The sequence below is a fragment of the Panthera onca genome, chromosome B4 (genome assembly GCF_046562875.1).
Source record: "Panthera onca isolate mPanOnc1 chromosome B4, mPanOnc1 haplotype 2, whole genome shotgun sequence".
In the NCBI taxonomy this organism is placed as follows: Eukaryota; Metazoa; Chordata; class Mammalia; order Carnivora; family Felidae; genus Panthera; species Panthera onca.
The window spans coordinates 44,190,790-44,205,946 of record NC_138345.1 but is presented as its reverse complement, the minus strand read 5'-3'; the positions used below and the strand labels follow the sequence as shown (position 1 = coordinate 44,205,946).

At 36.2% G+C, this 15,157-nt stretch overlaps 1 protein-coding gene across 1 annotated transcript; it reads left to right on the top strand.

The window, feature by feature from the left end:
• Window positions 1–3,137: 3,137 nt before the first annotated feature.
• LOC132677284 (NKG2-A/NKG2-B type II integral membrane protein-like) lies at window positions 3,138–12,657 on the top strand. Its single transcript, XM_081796022.1, has 6 exons — window positions 3,138–3,328; window positions 3,596–3,727; window positions 4,183–4,236; window positions 4,745–4,869; window positions 11,858–11,961; window positions 12,212–12,657. The coding sequence occupies exons 1-6, from the start codon at window positions 3,142–3,144 to the stop codon at window positions 12,330–12,332; spliced, it is 723 nt and encodes a 240-aa protein (XP_081652148.1). The 5' UTR covers window positions 3,138–3,141; the 3' UTR covers window positions 12,333–12,657.
• The last annotated feature ends 2,500 nt before the right edge of the window (window positions 12,658–15,157 follow it).

The following is a 15,157-nucleotide window of genomic DNA, read 5'->3' as shown; positions in this document are numbered from 1 at the left end:
ATTTTCCCCTACAAAGTTAGACTTAGGCTTTTTGTTTGTTTGTTTGTTGATAACAAATATTCCTATTTAAATAGAGACACCTAGTTACCATTGGAGAATGAATAAGTAAATAGCATGAATAATTATTTAACATTCAAATCTCTGGAAAGGTGCTATTGCTCAATATTATTCAATGTTTTTTCCCTCCCACAGGCATTTATTTTTTCCAGCAGAAACTTTAATAACCTATTTACAAATAATACAAATGCAATGTAGGTATATTCAAAATGAAGGTAGAATTTGAGAAGATCCATTCAGAAATTGATGTCTTTATGGCAGTGGCAAAAAAATTGAAAACATAGTCATTTTTCACTCTTAGTGTCAAATATAATTAAACACCCGTCTACGGGTTGATGATTTTAGAATATTTTCAGTGATATAGAAATGACATATCAAGGGCATAAGAAAAAGAAACACATAATATCTACATGTAGCAAATTCGCCTAAAAGTAAAACAAAAACTTCTAAGATATTTTACACAAGGCCTAAGTCCTCAGTGTTTGTCATTCAGATGGAAGCAAGTGAACAGCCTGGGTGGTTAAGTCTCTGACCCCAGTATCTCCTGGAACATAAAATTTGTCAGAGGCATTTGCTGAGGCACAAACTAAATGCCACACTGCAAGCTCAAAGCCTCTACATTCTGGAGGTGTGTGAGGAGATAAAGTGTCTTCAAAATAGCCCAAGGGCAAGAATTTCCTGTTCAAATTTGAAGTGACACATTGATGAGAAATCTACTTTGTCCATTATTGCTTCACTCTCAGCTCTCACAGGGCCGGCAGGCTGTGAAGACCACAGATACTGTCTGCTTACGAGAGGAACCTGGTTCCCTCTGGACGGTGCATGACTGTCTGGCCAACAGAAGGTATGTGTCACCACGGTCCTGCCTTTCTAGTAGTCACGCCAGTGAGTGGGAGATTATAAATGCTGGTGGGATGCATCTGAGGCACAGCCAATATACAATGAAATCACAGAGAACATTGGTATCTGCATTCCAACAATTCAGGGTAACAAACAAGAATGAGTATGAGATACATTAGAGATCTTACAATATTCAAATTCTTGCCTGTGGAGAAGTCATTAAGTACATATGCATATACCTATAAATATAGGCAAATCAATATAATTTAAGGTGAGATCACAGAAGCATCAGGACAAAGAACACATGATTTGGATTTGTCATCAGTTGTCATCAAGAATATATTATATATATTCGACATTGGTCCAGTCTTTAAAATAAATCCCTAAAATGAATCCATTATACCATAAAGGTCAAATGGAAATCCTCATATATTTATTTCAATGAATGAAAGCAGTTTGATTCTTCATAAAACGCGAGGTACCTTGCGTAAAAATGCTAATTTAAACTTAACTATAAACAATCCAAAGACTTTTTATAAAATTGAACAAAACTTGGCCAAGAAAGATATTCAATACTGAAAGACGCTCTTGTGCAAAGAATTGTTACATGATCTAAATGCTATGAATCAGTAATGATAAATGGGTACTGTGCTACAAATAATTAAAATTGGGGCTCCTGGGTGGCTCAGTCGGTTGGGCGTCCTAATTCGGCGGGGGTCATGATCTCACTGTCTGTGAGTTCGAGCCCTACATCAGACTGTGTGTTGACAGCATGAAGCCTGGAGCCTGCTTCAGATTGTGTGTCTTACTCTCTCTAACCCTGCCCACTCACGGTCTGTCTTACTCTCTGTCTCTCTCTCTCAAAAGGAAACAAAACAATTTTTTAATAAAAATAATTAAATCACTAACACATTATTGAGAACTTAGACCACTCAGATTGAGTTTAAGTGTTTTATATGCGTTATATTGTACGTATTTTAATTCCTATTTTAGATTACTAAACTAGATAGCTAGACATGAAATAAATCTTTTTAATTTTTATTTTTTTTAATTTTTCATGTTTATTTATTTTTGAGAGACAGAAAGAGACACAGAATGAGCAGGAGAGGGACAGAGAGCGGGAGACACAGAATCTGAAGCATGCTCCAGACTATGAGCTGTCAGCACAAGCCCCGCGTGGGGTTCAAATCCACAAACCATGAGATCATGACCTGAGCGAAAGTTGGTCGCTCAACTGACTGAGCCACCCAGGTGCCCCACGAAATAATTTTTGAAGCTGATACTTTGTACTTGGAGAGACAGGAATATTCCAGAGTTCACTGACTGCACAATTCCTTGACTGAGGTCTGAAATTACATTTATGTGAGTTTTAGTATAACTAAACAACTGGAGTTACCCTAACTGCGTTTGAAATCGTAGATCTTTCTAGAAGTTTGTAACAACTGTGTTCTTCCATAAATGATCTGCCCTTTTATTTATCATTTTATGGTTTCATATCTTTGCCATTAAATCAGTTGTCACTCTGATGTTAAGTCCTCTTGTAAAAAATGCTTTGTTTCTTTTTGTTTTCACTATTGTTCTTGCTCTGGGCAATTTTAGTGTGTCATGTAACATTTTGCAACATATGAAATATTTCTTCTAAAATTTAACAATTCTCAGAACTCTGCAGATGTTCAAAATAAAATATCACTTTGATAGCAGTGCATTACTTTTTAGAAACACAATTTCAAACCACAAATAAAAGTCATTTGCAACAGGAAATTCCTATATGTGCTAAAAATTATATTCTCCCATCTTAGGGGACTTAATTTTAACCAGTAATGGGTTTTAACATTGTCAAAATTGATACAACACTTTTTTTCTAATATGGCATTTTAATTAATCTGGTTATTCTAATAGTGTTGAAATATGTCTGTGGAATCTGACCTTACATTAATGAGGACACTATTATTCAAGAATTCCTTTCTTCTTCACTAATTTAGTGCTTTACATGTTTTGCAACCAATACTATTCTGCTATTATCGTAAAAATCCACTTATTCTATCATGAAACACTTATTTCTCTCTCTACGGAAGTTAGTATCAGACTTTATATTGTTCACATGCAAATGAGTAGCATCCCTCACCCTGTACCCCACATGGTGTCACTGTACTAGCAATGTCATCAGCACATGACACACACTCTTGATCAAGACCTTCAGGGCAGTTTCATCCACATTGTAGCTGACACTACTCAGCTGCAGACATGAACAACCAAGGCGTGACTTATGCGGAACTCCATCATGCTAAGGGCTCAAAAAGACAGCAAGTGCAACCTAAGGGCACGAAGTGTTCCATTTCAGTAACAGAGGAGGAGATAGCCTATGCAGAATTAAATCTTCAAAATGCTTCTCGGGCCCTTCAAGGGAATGTCAAGAGCTCTCCCTGCAAAGGTAAAACATTTAATACAAGCAGGTATATCTGTTTTAGGATGTGAAGGTAGGGTGCAGGTGTGTGGGGAAAGAGTAGGATTTCATATAGTTTTCATTTGTGAGGACCAGAGCTGGAGGTTGGAATATGGTATTGTAATTGAAAGCATTGGTATATTCTGAGGGAAGATTCCAATGATAGTGATGGGTTTGAGGTGCAGGTTATTTTATGTGATTCCCTGTGCATTGTCGGTTCTCTTGCTTGTATATCTCCTAAATGATTGTTTCCAGGCATCCCTTCTCAGTGTTTGCATTTCTCTTCCTACTACTCACCTTCATGTCCAGAGAAGCTCATTGCCGGTATCTTGGGAATCCTCTGCCTCGTCTTGATGTCCACTGTGGTAACAATAGCTGTTATGCCCTGTACGTACATGTTTGAATGACTAAAAGGGAATTTTTCACTTTACTGATCATTAGTTCCTCGACATAGTGTGTAACACTTTGAATTTATTATCTCATTTTAATGCATGTGTGCTCTAAGTGTGGAATGATTATTTAGAGGTTATCTAAAGTAGAAATAAGAGAATAAATTTAGGGAGAATTAATCATATGTTTGGATTTAATATCGCAAAGGCAAGTCATAGAAGAGACTTTATGGTGAAATACGCATTAATTCTTGAGATTGCTTAAACCAAATATAGTAAGAGATGGCGAGGTTTGGTTTTTTAAGCTTTTGAATTATTTTCTCTCTCATGTTCATTACTTTATTAAATTTTTCTGGTAATATAGCACACCCAATTTTAAACTGAGAAACTCAACTTATTATGATTCATTTAATTTAATATTATGTTTTTTTGAGAATTGCTTTAATGTTATAGCTACTGAAGGACCAGAGCAGAACAAAACATCCCTGGAAACGACAATCCAGAAAGGTACAACATCCCTTGCAAAATTCTGTTATTAGTTTAGTGTCTATTTTAGCTCTATCTTCAAGTAGGCAAAGATCATAACAGATTCTTTGGGAAAAAGTGAATTCAAAAATCGTTTAATGAACTTCTGGACTGAGGGGGAAATACTCATTCAAAATCACTGTAACTGCTGTTAACAATTGCCTCACATTTCCTCCTTCCATAACATGATAAAAGATAAATCATTCCATAAAGACGATTTTGTTCACTGACTCTCAGGACATGTAGATGTGGACATTTTTGTAGTTCCTTTTTGGGCACATAAATTAGGAGATGAAAGCCTAACTCTTCTCTGAGTGTGTGTGTGTTTTGTTTTAACTTTATCAGCTTGTGAGGGTATTTGAATATGGTAGGTACACATATGTGTATCCATATACAGTATGTAAATTTTCATTTTGTAATATTCAAAGCTTTTTGGATAATATCTCGTATTATCTCTCTCCAGCATGTCTCTGTTGTCATTGTCTGAAAGAGTGGTTTACGTATTCCAACAATTGCTATTACATTAGCACTGAGAGAAAATCATGGAAGGAGAGTTTGACGTCCTGTGCTTCTAACAACTCTAACCTGCTCTACAATGATGATGAAGAGGACAAGGTAAGTTTTCAAATGTTTCCTGATTCTATTAAAAGCTTGTCATTAAATGGGGCTCCTGAGTGGCTCAGTGGATTAAGCCTCCGACTTTGGCTCAGGTCATGATCTCAAGGTTCGTGAGTTTGAGCTCCACATCGGGCTCTGTGCTGACAGCTCAGAGCCTGGAGCCTGCTTCAGATTCTATGTCTCCCTCTCTCTCTGCTTCTCCCCTGCTTGTGCTTTCTCTCTGTGATTCAAAAGTAAATAAATGTTAAAAAAATTAAAAAGAAAAAGCTTGCAATTAATATTATGCTTGTGGAATTCATCTATAGTTTTATGTGTATTTGTAGTTTATTTCTTTTAAAGTCTTTAATATTCCATGGTTTCACTCTATGATACATTATTTATAGTTTTATACCTTGAATGTACATTTGATAATGTCCAGTTCTTGCTTTTCATAGGAACCTGTGCTTCTAGAAATGCTCTTTTGTCTGAAATTAACTTTACTATTTAATTTTACAATACATCAAGGAAACTAGGCATATGATTGTGCACACTGATTACAGTGTAGTTAGAATCACACAATTCTAAATTATATCATGAGACAGAAGTGTAGAGCCTTTGTCAGGCCTGCCCATTTTCCTTTTATGAAATATCTCTGCTTATTTTGGGGCTGTATATCAATGGAATCATTCAGGGTGCATTTTTATGTGTGTCTCCCTTCTCTCCCAGGTACTACTTGTAATCCATCTATATTAACACACTTGTCTACAGTTTGTGAATATTCACTGCTCTCATATGAATATGACATTTTAAAAACCATTCTCAGAAATTTTGTTCCTTTTTTGTAAGTGGGTATTATGCATAATTATGTTAGGAAAAGTCTTTTCTATGTCTTCCTCCACATATCATATTGATAATCATTTATTGCACATAGCGACAAATTATATATTTATATAAAATAAATGTATGGTTTTCATAATAAAATAATAATGTGTAAGTGTAACACAATCATATTCATGTATGATTATACTACACTTCTCTGTAAGCATTAGTAGGAAATTGCACATAGATATGTGTATATTTCACTATACTAAATTATCCCTACATTTTTCTATTTTATGGTGCAAAATACATTGTACCAAATAGGCTTTTGATCCAAAACTCAGCAGTCCCAGAAAAATTCATTAAAGGTTCTGATGGTTAGAAACAGTACCATTTTCCTGGGTTGTAAATCTCAAGGCTATTCTCTTTGGTGAGAATGAGAAGTGCTGGGTTGTGTCTCTTGCCCATTTCTCCAGGACGGTGTCTTCTTTTCACTTCTCAGGAGTCTTTGTCATATTTTAGATCTGAGTTCTTTTTTGAGCTTTTAAGATGCAAATACCTGCATCTTCATTTTTACTCTCCTATTGGAGTCTTTCAATGATCAGAATTTTTATGTTACCATGGTCCTACTTAGCGTTTTGTTCATACAATGAGTATTATTGGACCTATTTCAGAAGTTAGCCAAAGTTCATGAATAGAATTTCCTATATTATTTTCCTGTATTTACCTTTTTCTTTATTTCTTAATATTTTAACTTTCCATTATGATTTATGATCCAATTAGAATTTATTTTTTGTGATGCTTTATATCTGAGGCTGTGAGATAAGAGTGAAAGTTGTATTTTTCTACATCATTACCTCATTGACGGAGCATCATTTATAGCAAAGTAGGTCTTTTCTTCATCAGTAACTTTATATACATAAAGTTTTATATATATATATATATATATATATATATATATATATATACACGTGCTCTAATCTCCTTGATATAAGTAATATAGATATTATATATCTTTATATAGATGATTGTATATTCATAGAGCACAGTCTACACAGCCTATCACAACCCACAGCAGGTCGAGTAAAATGTAGAGACTTACTTGCCTTTATGGTCCATTACCATTTATGGTAATGTATGTCCCATTTATACTATAAGTGTCCTAAATATTTCTCTGCTTACATGGAGAATCACATGCATGTTATAACTTTGCTTCAACTGATACTTTTGCTTCAAATATCAAACAATTTCGAAAACACAGGAGGTGAAGGAAAGTCCATTAGACCTGGTAAGAATTTTATTCTTACGTTTGTCCTCTCTTCCTTCCTTATGATCCAAAATGCCTTCTTTTACCATGTATTCTCCATAGCAATCCTTTCATTGTGTTCAGGGCTAGTTTTACTGTTAGAGAAGCAGCTCACAGCCCGAGGAGCAAGACTGTTCCTGTCAAGTTCATTTCTCAAAAAACAATCCACTCTGTATATCAGTATCAGGCGTAGGTTTGAACTGTATTTTTGAGTGTCTGTGCTTCATCTCAATTTATTTTCTGTACCTCTTCATTCACAAGGCTTGTCTTGAGGTATCAGAAAAGCCTAAGGGAGGTTATTTTTTGTGTTTTGTGTTTGGCGGTGGTGGTGAATTTTTGGAACAGGGATGCTCAGCAATTTTTCCGTGTAAATTAATGATATTTGCTTCCTCATTTACACTATTTCAGCTTAGGAAAGTTTTCATAGGAACAATCTACTGTCAGAGAGAGGGGAAATCTGTACTTCTAACAGTGCTGTACTGAAGCCAGCTCCCACTCGTTTCTGAACACAAACTATGCATCTCTTTACCTTCTCTGCTTTCATGCTTTCACGTTGGATACCTGAAGGGAGGCATTCATGGAGACTTTGTACCACACACATTAACAAATGCTAAAAACCATAAGGTTTATAGTATAGATTCCACCATACAGTGTTATAATTATGGCTGCAAATTATCTTGTCTTTTCAAGAAATTCAGAGAGGAAAATACACATGCAGATCTAAACATTTACCGACCTACTTATCATTTCTGGTGATCTCTATTTCTTCTTGCGGATATGCGTTACCATCTAGTGTCATTTTACTTGTAGCTTGAAGAACTTTGTTGAAAGGCAGGTGTAGTAAGAATAAATTCTGTTCGTTTGTGTGTCTTATGTGGGATCTTTATGCATCTTGTTTTCTAAAAAACTATTTTCTGAATGTATAATTCCTGTTTGACAGGTTTTTTTGCTTTGTTTTGGTTGTTTGTTTGTTTTGTGTGTGTGTGTGTGTGTGTGTGTGCGCACAGGTAGTGGGTTTCTTTCTTTTTTTTCCCACTATTTTTCCAGTGAGAGCTCATCTTTTAATCATATTGTTATTTACCTAAATATAATGAGTTGTTTTTCTCCTGTCCTTGTCAAGATCACCTCTTTTTGTGGGTTTGACTTTGATTTTCTTTTTTAAGCTGTTGCAGAAAATTCCATGACCCCATAACATAGAATTTAACACATTACCCATGTTAAAAAAATAGCCTAGTGTCTTAGAGCAGTTTTAGGTTCATAGCAAAACTCAGACATAGCACCGGTATATGCTGTATTCCCCTACTGTCTATGTGTCAATGCAGGAGCAGTTCATAGACTGTCTCATTTTCAAAAGCCCTCAGTGGGGTGGTTCACTTGCTACAACTGATACACCTGCAGTGACACATCATTATCAGCCAAAGACCATAGTTTACTTCAAAGCTTACTCTTGAGGTTGGGCATTTTATGCGTTTGGAAAAGTAGATAGTGACATGTATCAAACATTATGGAGTTCTACAGAATAGTTTCCCGTCCTTCAAAATCCTCTGTGCTCCCTATCCATCCTTCCTTCCCCCTAAACCCTGTCAACCACTGATCAATTTACTGTCTCCATAATTTTGTTTTTTCCAGAGTGTCATATAGCGGGAATCCTATACTCTCGCATATCTTACATTGCATTTAACTAGATCATCCATCGTAACCAGTTGAAGCACCCAGTTTAAGTTAGGAGTGCCAACTATCACATTGTTGCAAAGGATATCTAGAGCTCTCCTCTTGTAAAACTGGAACTCAACTCACTGCACAATAATTCTTCTTCAACGCTTTCCCCTCAACCTGAGCAACCACTATTCTACTTGTTTCTATCACTTTTACTACTTTGGATACTTTCTATAAGTGAAATCAAACAGGTTTTTTTTTTTTTCATGTGTATGACTGGCTTATTTCACTTAGCATAATGTCCTGGAATTTCATGCATATAGTGGCAGGTGATAAGATTTCCTTCCATTTACAACTGAATAATATTACAGTGTTATGTGTATACCACACTTTCTTTCTCCATTCATCCATCAGTGGACATTTGGGTGGCTTCTGCCCTATGGCTCTAATGAATAATGCTGCAGTGAGCATGGGTGTATATATATCTTTGAGATCTTGCTTTCAATTTTTTTAGATAGTTTCCTACAGTTGGGATGGCTGATTCATGTGATAATTGTATTTTCAATTTCTTGAAGAAGCTCCATTCCCTTCTTCATAACGGTGACCGATTTACATGCCCAACAACAGTGTGTAGTATCCTCCTGGTTGACCTCCTCACTGACCCTTTTTTAAAAAATGTTATTTATTTGTTTTGAGAGAGAGAGAAAGAGAGAGAGCAAGCAGGGGAGGTGGAGAGGGAGGGAAAGGGACAGCATCTGAAGCTGGCTCTGCATCGTCAACACAGAGCCTGATGCAGGACTCAAACCCACAAATGTGCGATCATGACCTGAGTCAAAACCAAGAGTTGGAAACTTAACCAACTAAGCCACCCAGGCACCTGAGCTTTTTTTTTTTTTTTATACCATCCATCCTAATGAGTATGAGGTGATAATTCATTGTGATTTTGATTTGCATTTCTCTGATCATTAGCATCTTTCCATATGATTTTTCACAATTTTTATTGATTTTGGAAATATGCTTTTTTAATTTCTTTGCCCTATTTTTTAATTGTGTTTTGGTGTTTGTTGTTGTTGGTATTAACTTGTAGATTAATTTTATATTTTAGATGCAATTCCCTGTTTGATGTATGATTTGCAAGTGTTTTTTCCACTCTTTCTTTTCATCGTTGATCATGCCCTTTAGTGCACAGAAATATTTAGGTTGATATCACACATTTGTCTACAGTGGACTTTTCCTTTGTGCTCTGTGGTTTTGGTGGCAGAGCCAAGAAATCATTGCCAAATACAGTGTTGTTTATTCCCCCCCCCAATTTTTCTTTGAGGAACTTCTACACCTTACATTTATGTCTTTAGTCCACTTTGAGTTAATTTTAGTATACGGTGTAAATGGAAACATCCAGCTTCATTCTTCTGCATGTGGGAAATCAGTTTCCCAACACCTTGTATAAAAGATGCTGTCTTTCCCTATTGAATGGTCCTGGCACCCTTATCAAACCTGGTTAGACTGATTATGCGGGGGTTTGTGTCTGGACATTTTTAACGTATTGTTTCCATGGGGGATTTAGGGTCTGTGTCTTTCTGTTCCTTCATCTTGCTGCTTGTATCCCATTCCATTCGGAACTAGTGTGCAGGGCAGGGATATGGATTCTGTCTAGAGAATGTGGTGTAAGGCTGATGGAGGTGGAAGACGTGTCACCCATCCCTGATTTTCACACTGAATTAAGTCACTTCACAATCCACTCTCTTCCCTCAAGTGTATTTCTTTGTCTGTATTTGCCAGTGTTCTTTGGTCATTTCATTTATGATGTCATGAGATGTGGATTTGTACGTGCTCATTCTGTTAGCAGTTGACTAAGTCTCTGGTGTCTATAAGTATTTTAAATTTTGTCCTGGTCTTTTCTGCCTCTGTCGTTCTTCTCATATTCTACTTAGACCTAAGCTGGCTTTCCTGATACTGTTCTGAAAGACTCTGAATTCTGTAAATTGTTCTCTTTCTTCTCTCTCATCTTAAGGTATAAATAAATTTTGTTACTCCTTCAAATTCACCGTTTTTTTTCTACTTGAGTGGATTTTCCATTTCCAGTATGGATTTATGCACTCAGATTCTCTGTGGTTTCTTGATATAGTTTTATTTCTGTATTGATATTTCCTACTTGCTAAATTGCTTCCATCACATGTTCATGCAATTATTTCAACTAAGTTTTCTTTATAGTTTTCACATATTTATAAATATGAATTTTATTTTTATTATTTTAAAAAATTTCAATGCTTTTATTTATTTTTGAGAGAGAGAGACAGACAGAGCATGAGCAGGTGAGGAGCAGAGAGAGGGAGACACAGACTGGGAAGCAGGCTCCAGGCTCTGAGCTGTCAGCACAGAGCCAGACGCGGGGCTCAAACTCACGGCCTGTGAGATCATGACCTGAGCCGAAGTCAGACGCCCAACCAACTGAGCCACCCAGGCACCCCAAAATATAACTTTTAAGTACCTTTGTTCTAATATGTGCAACAACTTATCCCAGCAGACGTTTCAATTGACCAATGCTTTCCTTTCGTTGGAAGACATTTTTAAATTTCTCTTCATATTTTTTTTTTTTTTTTACTTTTTAGGTAGACACTTTGTAAAAATATACTTCAGTAAACATGCATTGTATGTCATTTTTCCTAGATTTACTATTTTTTGTTGCCAAACATTTATGGCAGAATCTTCTCCACTGAGGTCTGTCTACTGATAGTTTTGTTCAATGTTTTCCAAATTCTTATTGCTTATTTTTATGACCTTGTGACTTTTACCTTTGATGTTAATTACTGCTGATCAGGTCTCCCCCTGTGGCACCAGCACCCTTGCTATTTGCAGCTTCTCCCAGTTGTAACATTTCAGTCTTCTTGATCGCTGAGCCAGGGGTGGGTAGGTGGGGAGACACTGAGCATCCTAGGTGAGAAGATGATGGATGTGCTTCTGCCTTGAATCTCCAGGAATCTTTCCAATGTTCATAAGTTATTAACCTGTGATCCATTTTCTAAACCCTGAAATTGTCTTCATGGTCAGTTTGTCCTCTTCACTTAGTCCTGCTAAGATAATTTTATACTTTCGTGTCCACTGTGTAACATTATAATTTGAAAGTGTCTATAAAGGAAGAAAGGATGAACTTTTATGTGTTATTACAGAATTCAGGTGAGTATAAGAGCTTGTATTTGACTCCCAATAAATTTTATTTTCTCATAGTTTTTGTTGAATTTACTCTCTGCTACTACATGGGTTAGAGGCTCCCAGAGAAGAAATCATAGTTCATCTGTGCAGCCAAAAGCCTTAACATTTTCTTCTGAACTGTAAGTCTCCTGACAACTTTTTATTTTATGCCTCACAAGAATTGTTCATAGAAACAAAAACAGCAATGTGTGAACAATCAGATAAACACAGTAGTTGAAGTTTTTCCAGAGAAAAATGGTATGAGAAATATGGAGATTGAGATATATGAGTCAAAACGGATGGTTTATTCATTAAAATACTATGGTACCTAGTAAGAGATACAAGCAACCTTATGGTAAGATTAATGAGATATAATTCTCTGTATTTCAGGTTGTCAGCATCTTCAGAGAGTGACAAGAATTGTCCATATTTCGATTTTCATGAAAAAAAAACGTATTTTGCACCCTGCTCAGTAAGAAGACCATATGTTTGTAAGCACCAGGCATTTTAGTTACCTCATTTTGGTATAATGTTATTTCACCATTTATAAAGAATACGTCTCTCATTATTTCAAAACCCATATGATTATTTTCTTTGCATATTTTTAAGATAATATTTTGAGTGTAATTTTAGGCTCACAACAAAATTAAGAAGAAGCTCCTAAGATTTCCTTGATTGTCCCTGTCTGCACATGCGCATGGCCTCTTCCATTATCAACACCCTCACTAGAATGTTTCATTTCTTACCAAGGATGAATCCGCATCAATGCATATATATCACCCAAAGACCAAAGAGTACTTGAGGCTTCATTCTTGGTGTTATGGGACTGTTCTCAAATGTAATTATATTAGTGTAAAAAATATACTCGGTATATATTATTTATTTCTTATGCTTTGCTATTTATTAGAATAAAATATGTTAATTACAAATCATAACATTAATGTAAAATTCTCAACACAGTGAATAATTCCATTTCTATTTCCAAATTAGCTGATTTGTTCTAGCCCTTTAAGGGCCCCAAATGAGGATTGAACACTCCAGGGTGACAAGGCTATAGGTCAGAATTGAGTCAGGAGACAGAAACAAGGAAGGAAGTTGAGGTAAACAATTATGATCTACTTGTAAAGGAAAGCTTACTAAGAGGAAAGGCTACTAAGTTCAATAAAATTACAAAGAATATCTTAGAATTAAAGGAGGGATCACTGGGAAGCCAGGTCCGCTCTCTGAAGATGGGATTTAGATGTCATCGAGGACGATGTGGCTACACACAGCTTCGTGGCAGACATGCTCACTGGATTATCCTGGGATAGGGCAGGTCCACAGTCCTCCGGCTGAACTTGGTGAGGTTGGATCTCAGGCTGTGACTGGCAAACAGGAAGAACTCCCTGTCAGAACATCAGGAGGAAAGACCAGAAGACAAGAAACTGACTGACTGGCTACAGAAAGTTGCTGGAGGACCAGTACACAGGACTTCTTGTAGGACTGCAACTGGCAACCAGGCTATGGCAGAAAAGGAGACACAACACCATGAAGCCAGGAAGAAGAGCTCTTTCTGCTGCACTGTCTCTCCATTGTCTCTTACCGACAAAAGTCAACTTCATGTGAGATGACAAGAGAGAGAATGGATGGGATCTTACACCGTTGTCTGAGAACAGGGCACTGAGGGTGGACTTGGAGCTGAGAGTACTAAATGAACGGCCCCTTGGGGTTATCATGGAACAACCACAGGGTTTCTGTATAAGAGCCATTCAGATCGGCCCCACTTCCTCTGATGATGGAACCAAAGTGTACTCTCTGAATCTGTCTTAGTGCAGCACTATCAAAGATTAGATTTATTTCAAGGTAGAGATTGGTTTCTAACTGGATAATATCCAGTGTCCTTTGATACCTTTTCTTATATGTTGTTTTCCTCAACTGGGTTCATGTATTTTGAATGACATTTAGTTTTTTTCAATTTTTTATGTACCCACTTCTGTCAGTCGTTACAGCCATGCTAAAAAACACTTTGTTGTCTTTCCCTGTGTGACTTATTTCACTTAGCTTCCAATTTGACAATAAATTTCACATTAAAAAATAAAAAAATAAAAAACAACTTTGATGCAAAACATAAAGTGTTACATAAGAAAACCAAAAATTAAAATCTACAGATATTTGTGTAGGTCAAAGGCTGGTTATTGCCAGAATTCAAGACAAACGTGAGTAATTAGAAAATGATTCACAGATATTCCTATCCTAATTCAATTATAAGTGGGAAAGAAATGAAACTTGGTTATTACTTGCAAAATAAATTCATATTTCATATGCATTTATATCTGTGAAGATAGACATATTCTTTGTATTCTCTCTACATATTCCCTACACTCTTCTAGAAAAATTATGTGAATATTCAAAAGGAAATGAATATAATTGTTTACGGTAGCTGTAACTAATCCCTAAAGTTGTGTTTCATACAACCCAAGGTTGCAATGACATTGAAAATTAAGCATTTAATTTTCATTCACCTGTTTGTGGTTTGGCTCTGTTAGGGTTGATCAAGTCTGGGCCTTTATGGACTTGACTCCAGACTACACACAGATGCAGCTCAGATCCTGGTATATGAGCTTGCATAGCGGAGATAGCAACTAGCAGAAATGTGTTTCTTAGTGCCTGGTCTCTGAACTCATAACCTATCACATTCCCACACACGTTATATTGTGAAACAAGTCACGGGGGCAAACTTATCATTTGCTGTCTGTAGACTACACTCTTTTCACAGTGGTCACAGGGAAAAAACGTAGATTCACTGAAAATAACCTAATCTACCATTAGAGCCGTAGGAATATTTTTTTAAGTAATACTTTATGAGATAGATAAGTTTGTAAAGGATATTGTTTGGAAATAGATTAAAAATTTAGTACTCTTAACTTCCCATTTGGTTTTTTTTTCTTGCCTTCTGTGCCAAATATCCTTGTAAATCAGTTTTATACAGTGACAGACATGATAGTATAGATGTTTTCAACATGGTCTTTGAGGAAATAAGTTATAAGCAGAAAATTAAAAAGTGTAAGGACATTGGCATTGAAAGTGGTCACTTCATGATTTCTAAGTGCCCACTCCTAGCCCTGGGACTCAGTTACATAACTGCTCTGGCTGTTTTCTCTGCGGAATATATGATGGAAATAGTATCTTATTCATATTTACTTGAAGAGTATTTGAACAGTACCTCTCGACACAAGTAGTCACTAGATTTCAGTGGTTTTGGCTTAAGAAATTGATGCTTTTGTGTCATGATGGTCTTAAATGTAGCAACTTCATAGGGCTGTTCTGAGGAATAAATAATAATAAATGATATAATGC

Coding starts and splice junctions, on each gene's coding strand:
- LOC132677284 (XM_081796022.1), top strand. CDS start 3,142: ATGAACAACCAAGGCGTGACTTATGCGGAACTCCATCATGCTAAGGGC. Junction 3,728..4,182: donor AACAATAGCTGTTATGCCCT/GTACGTACATGT, acceptor TTAATGTTATAG/CTACTGAAGGACCAGAGCAG. Junction 4,237..4,744: donor GGAAACGACAATCCAGAAAG/GTACAACATCCC, acceptor ATTGTCTGAAAG/AGTGGTTTACGTATTCCAAC.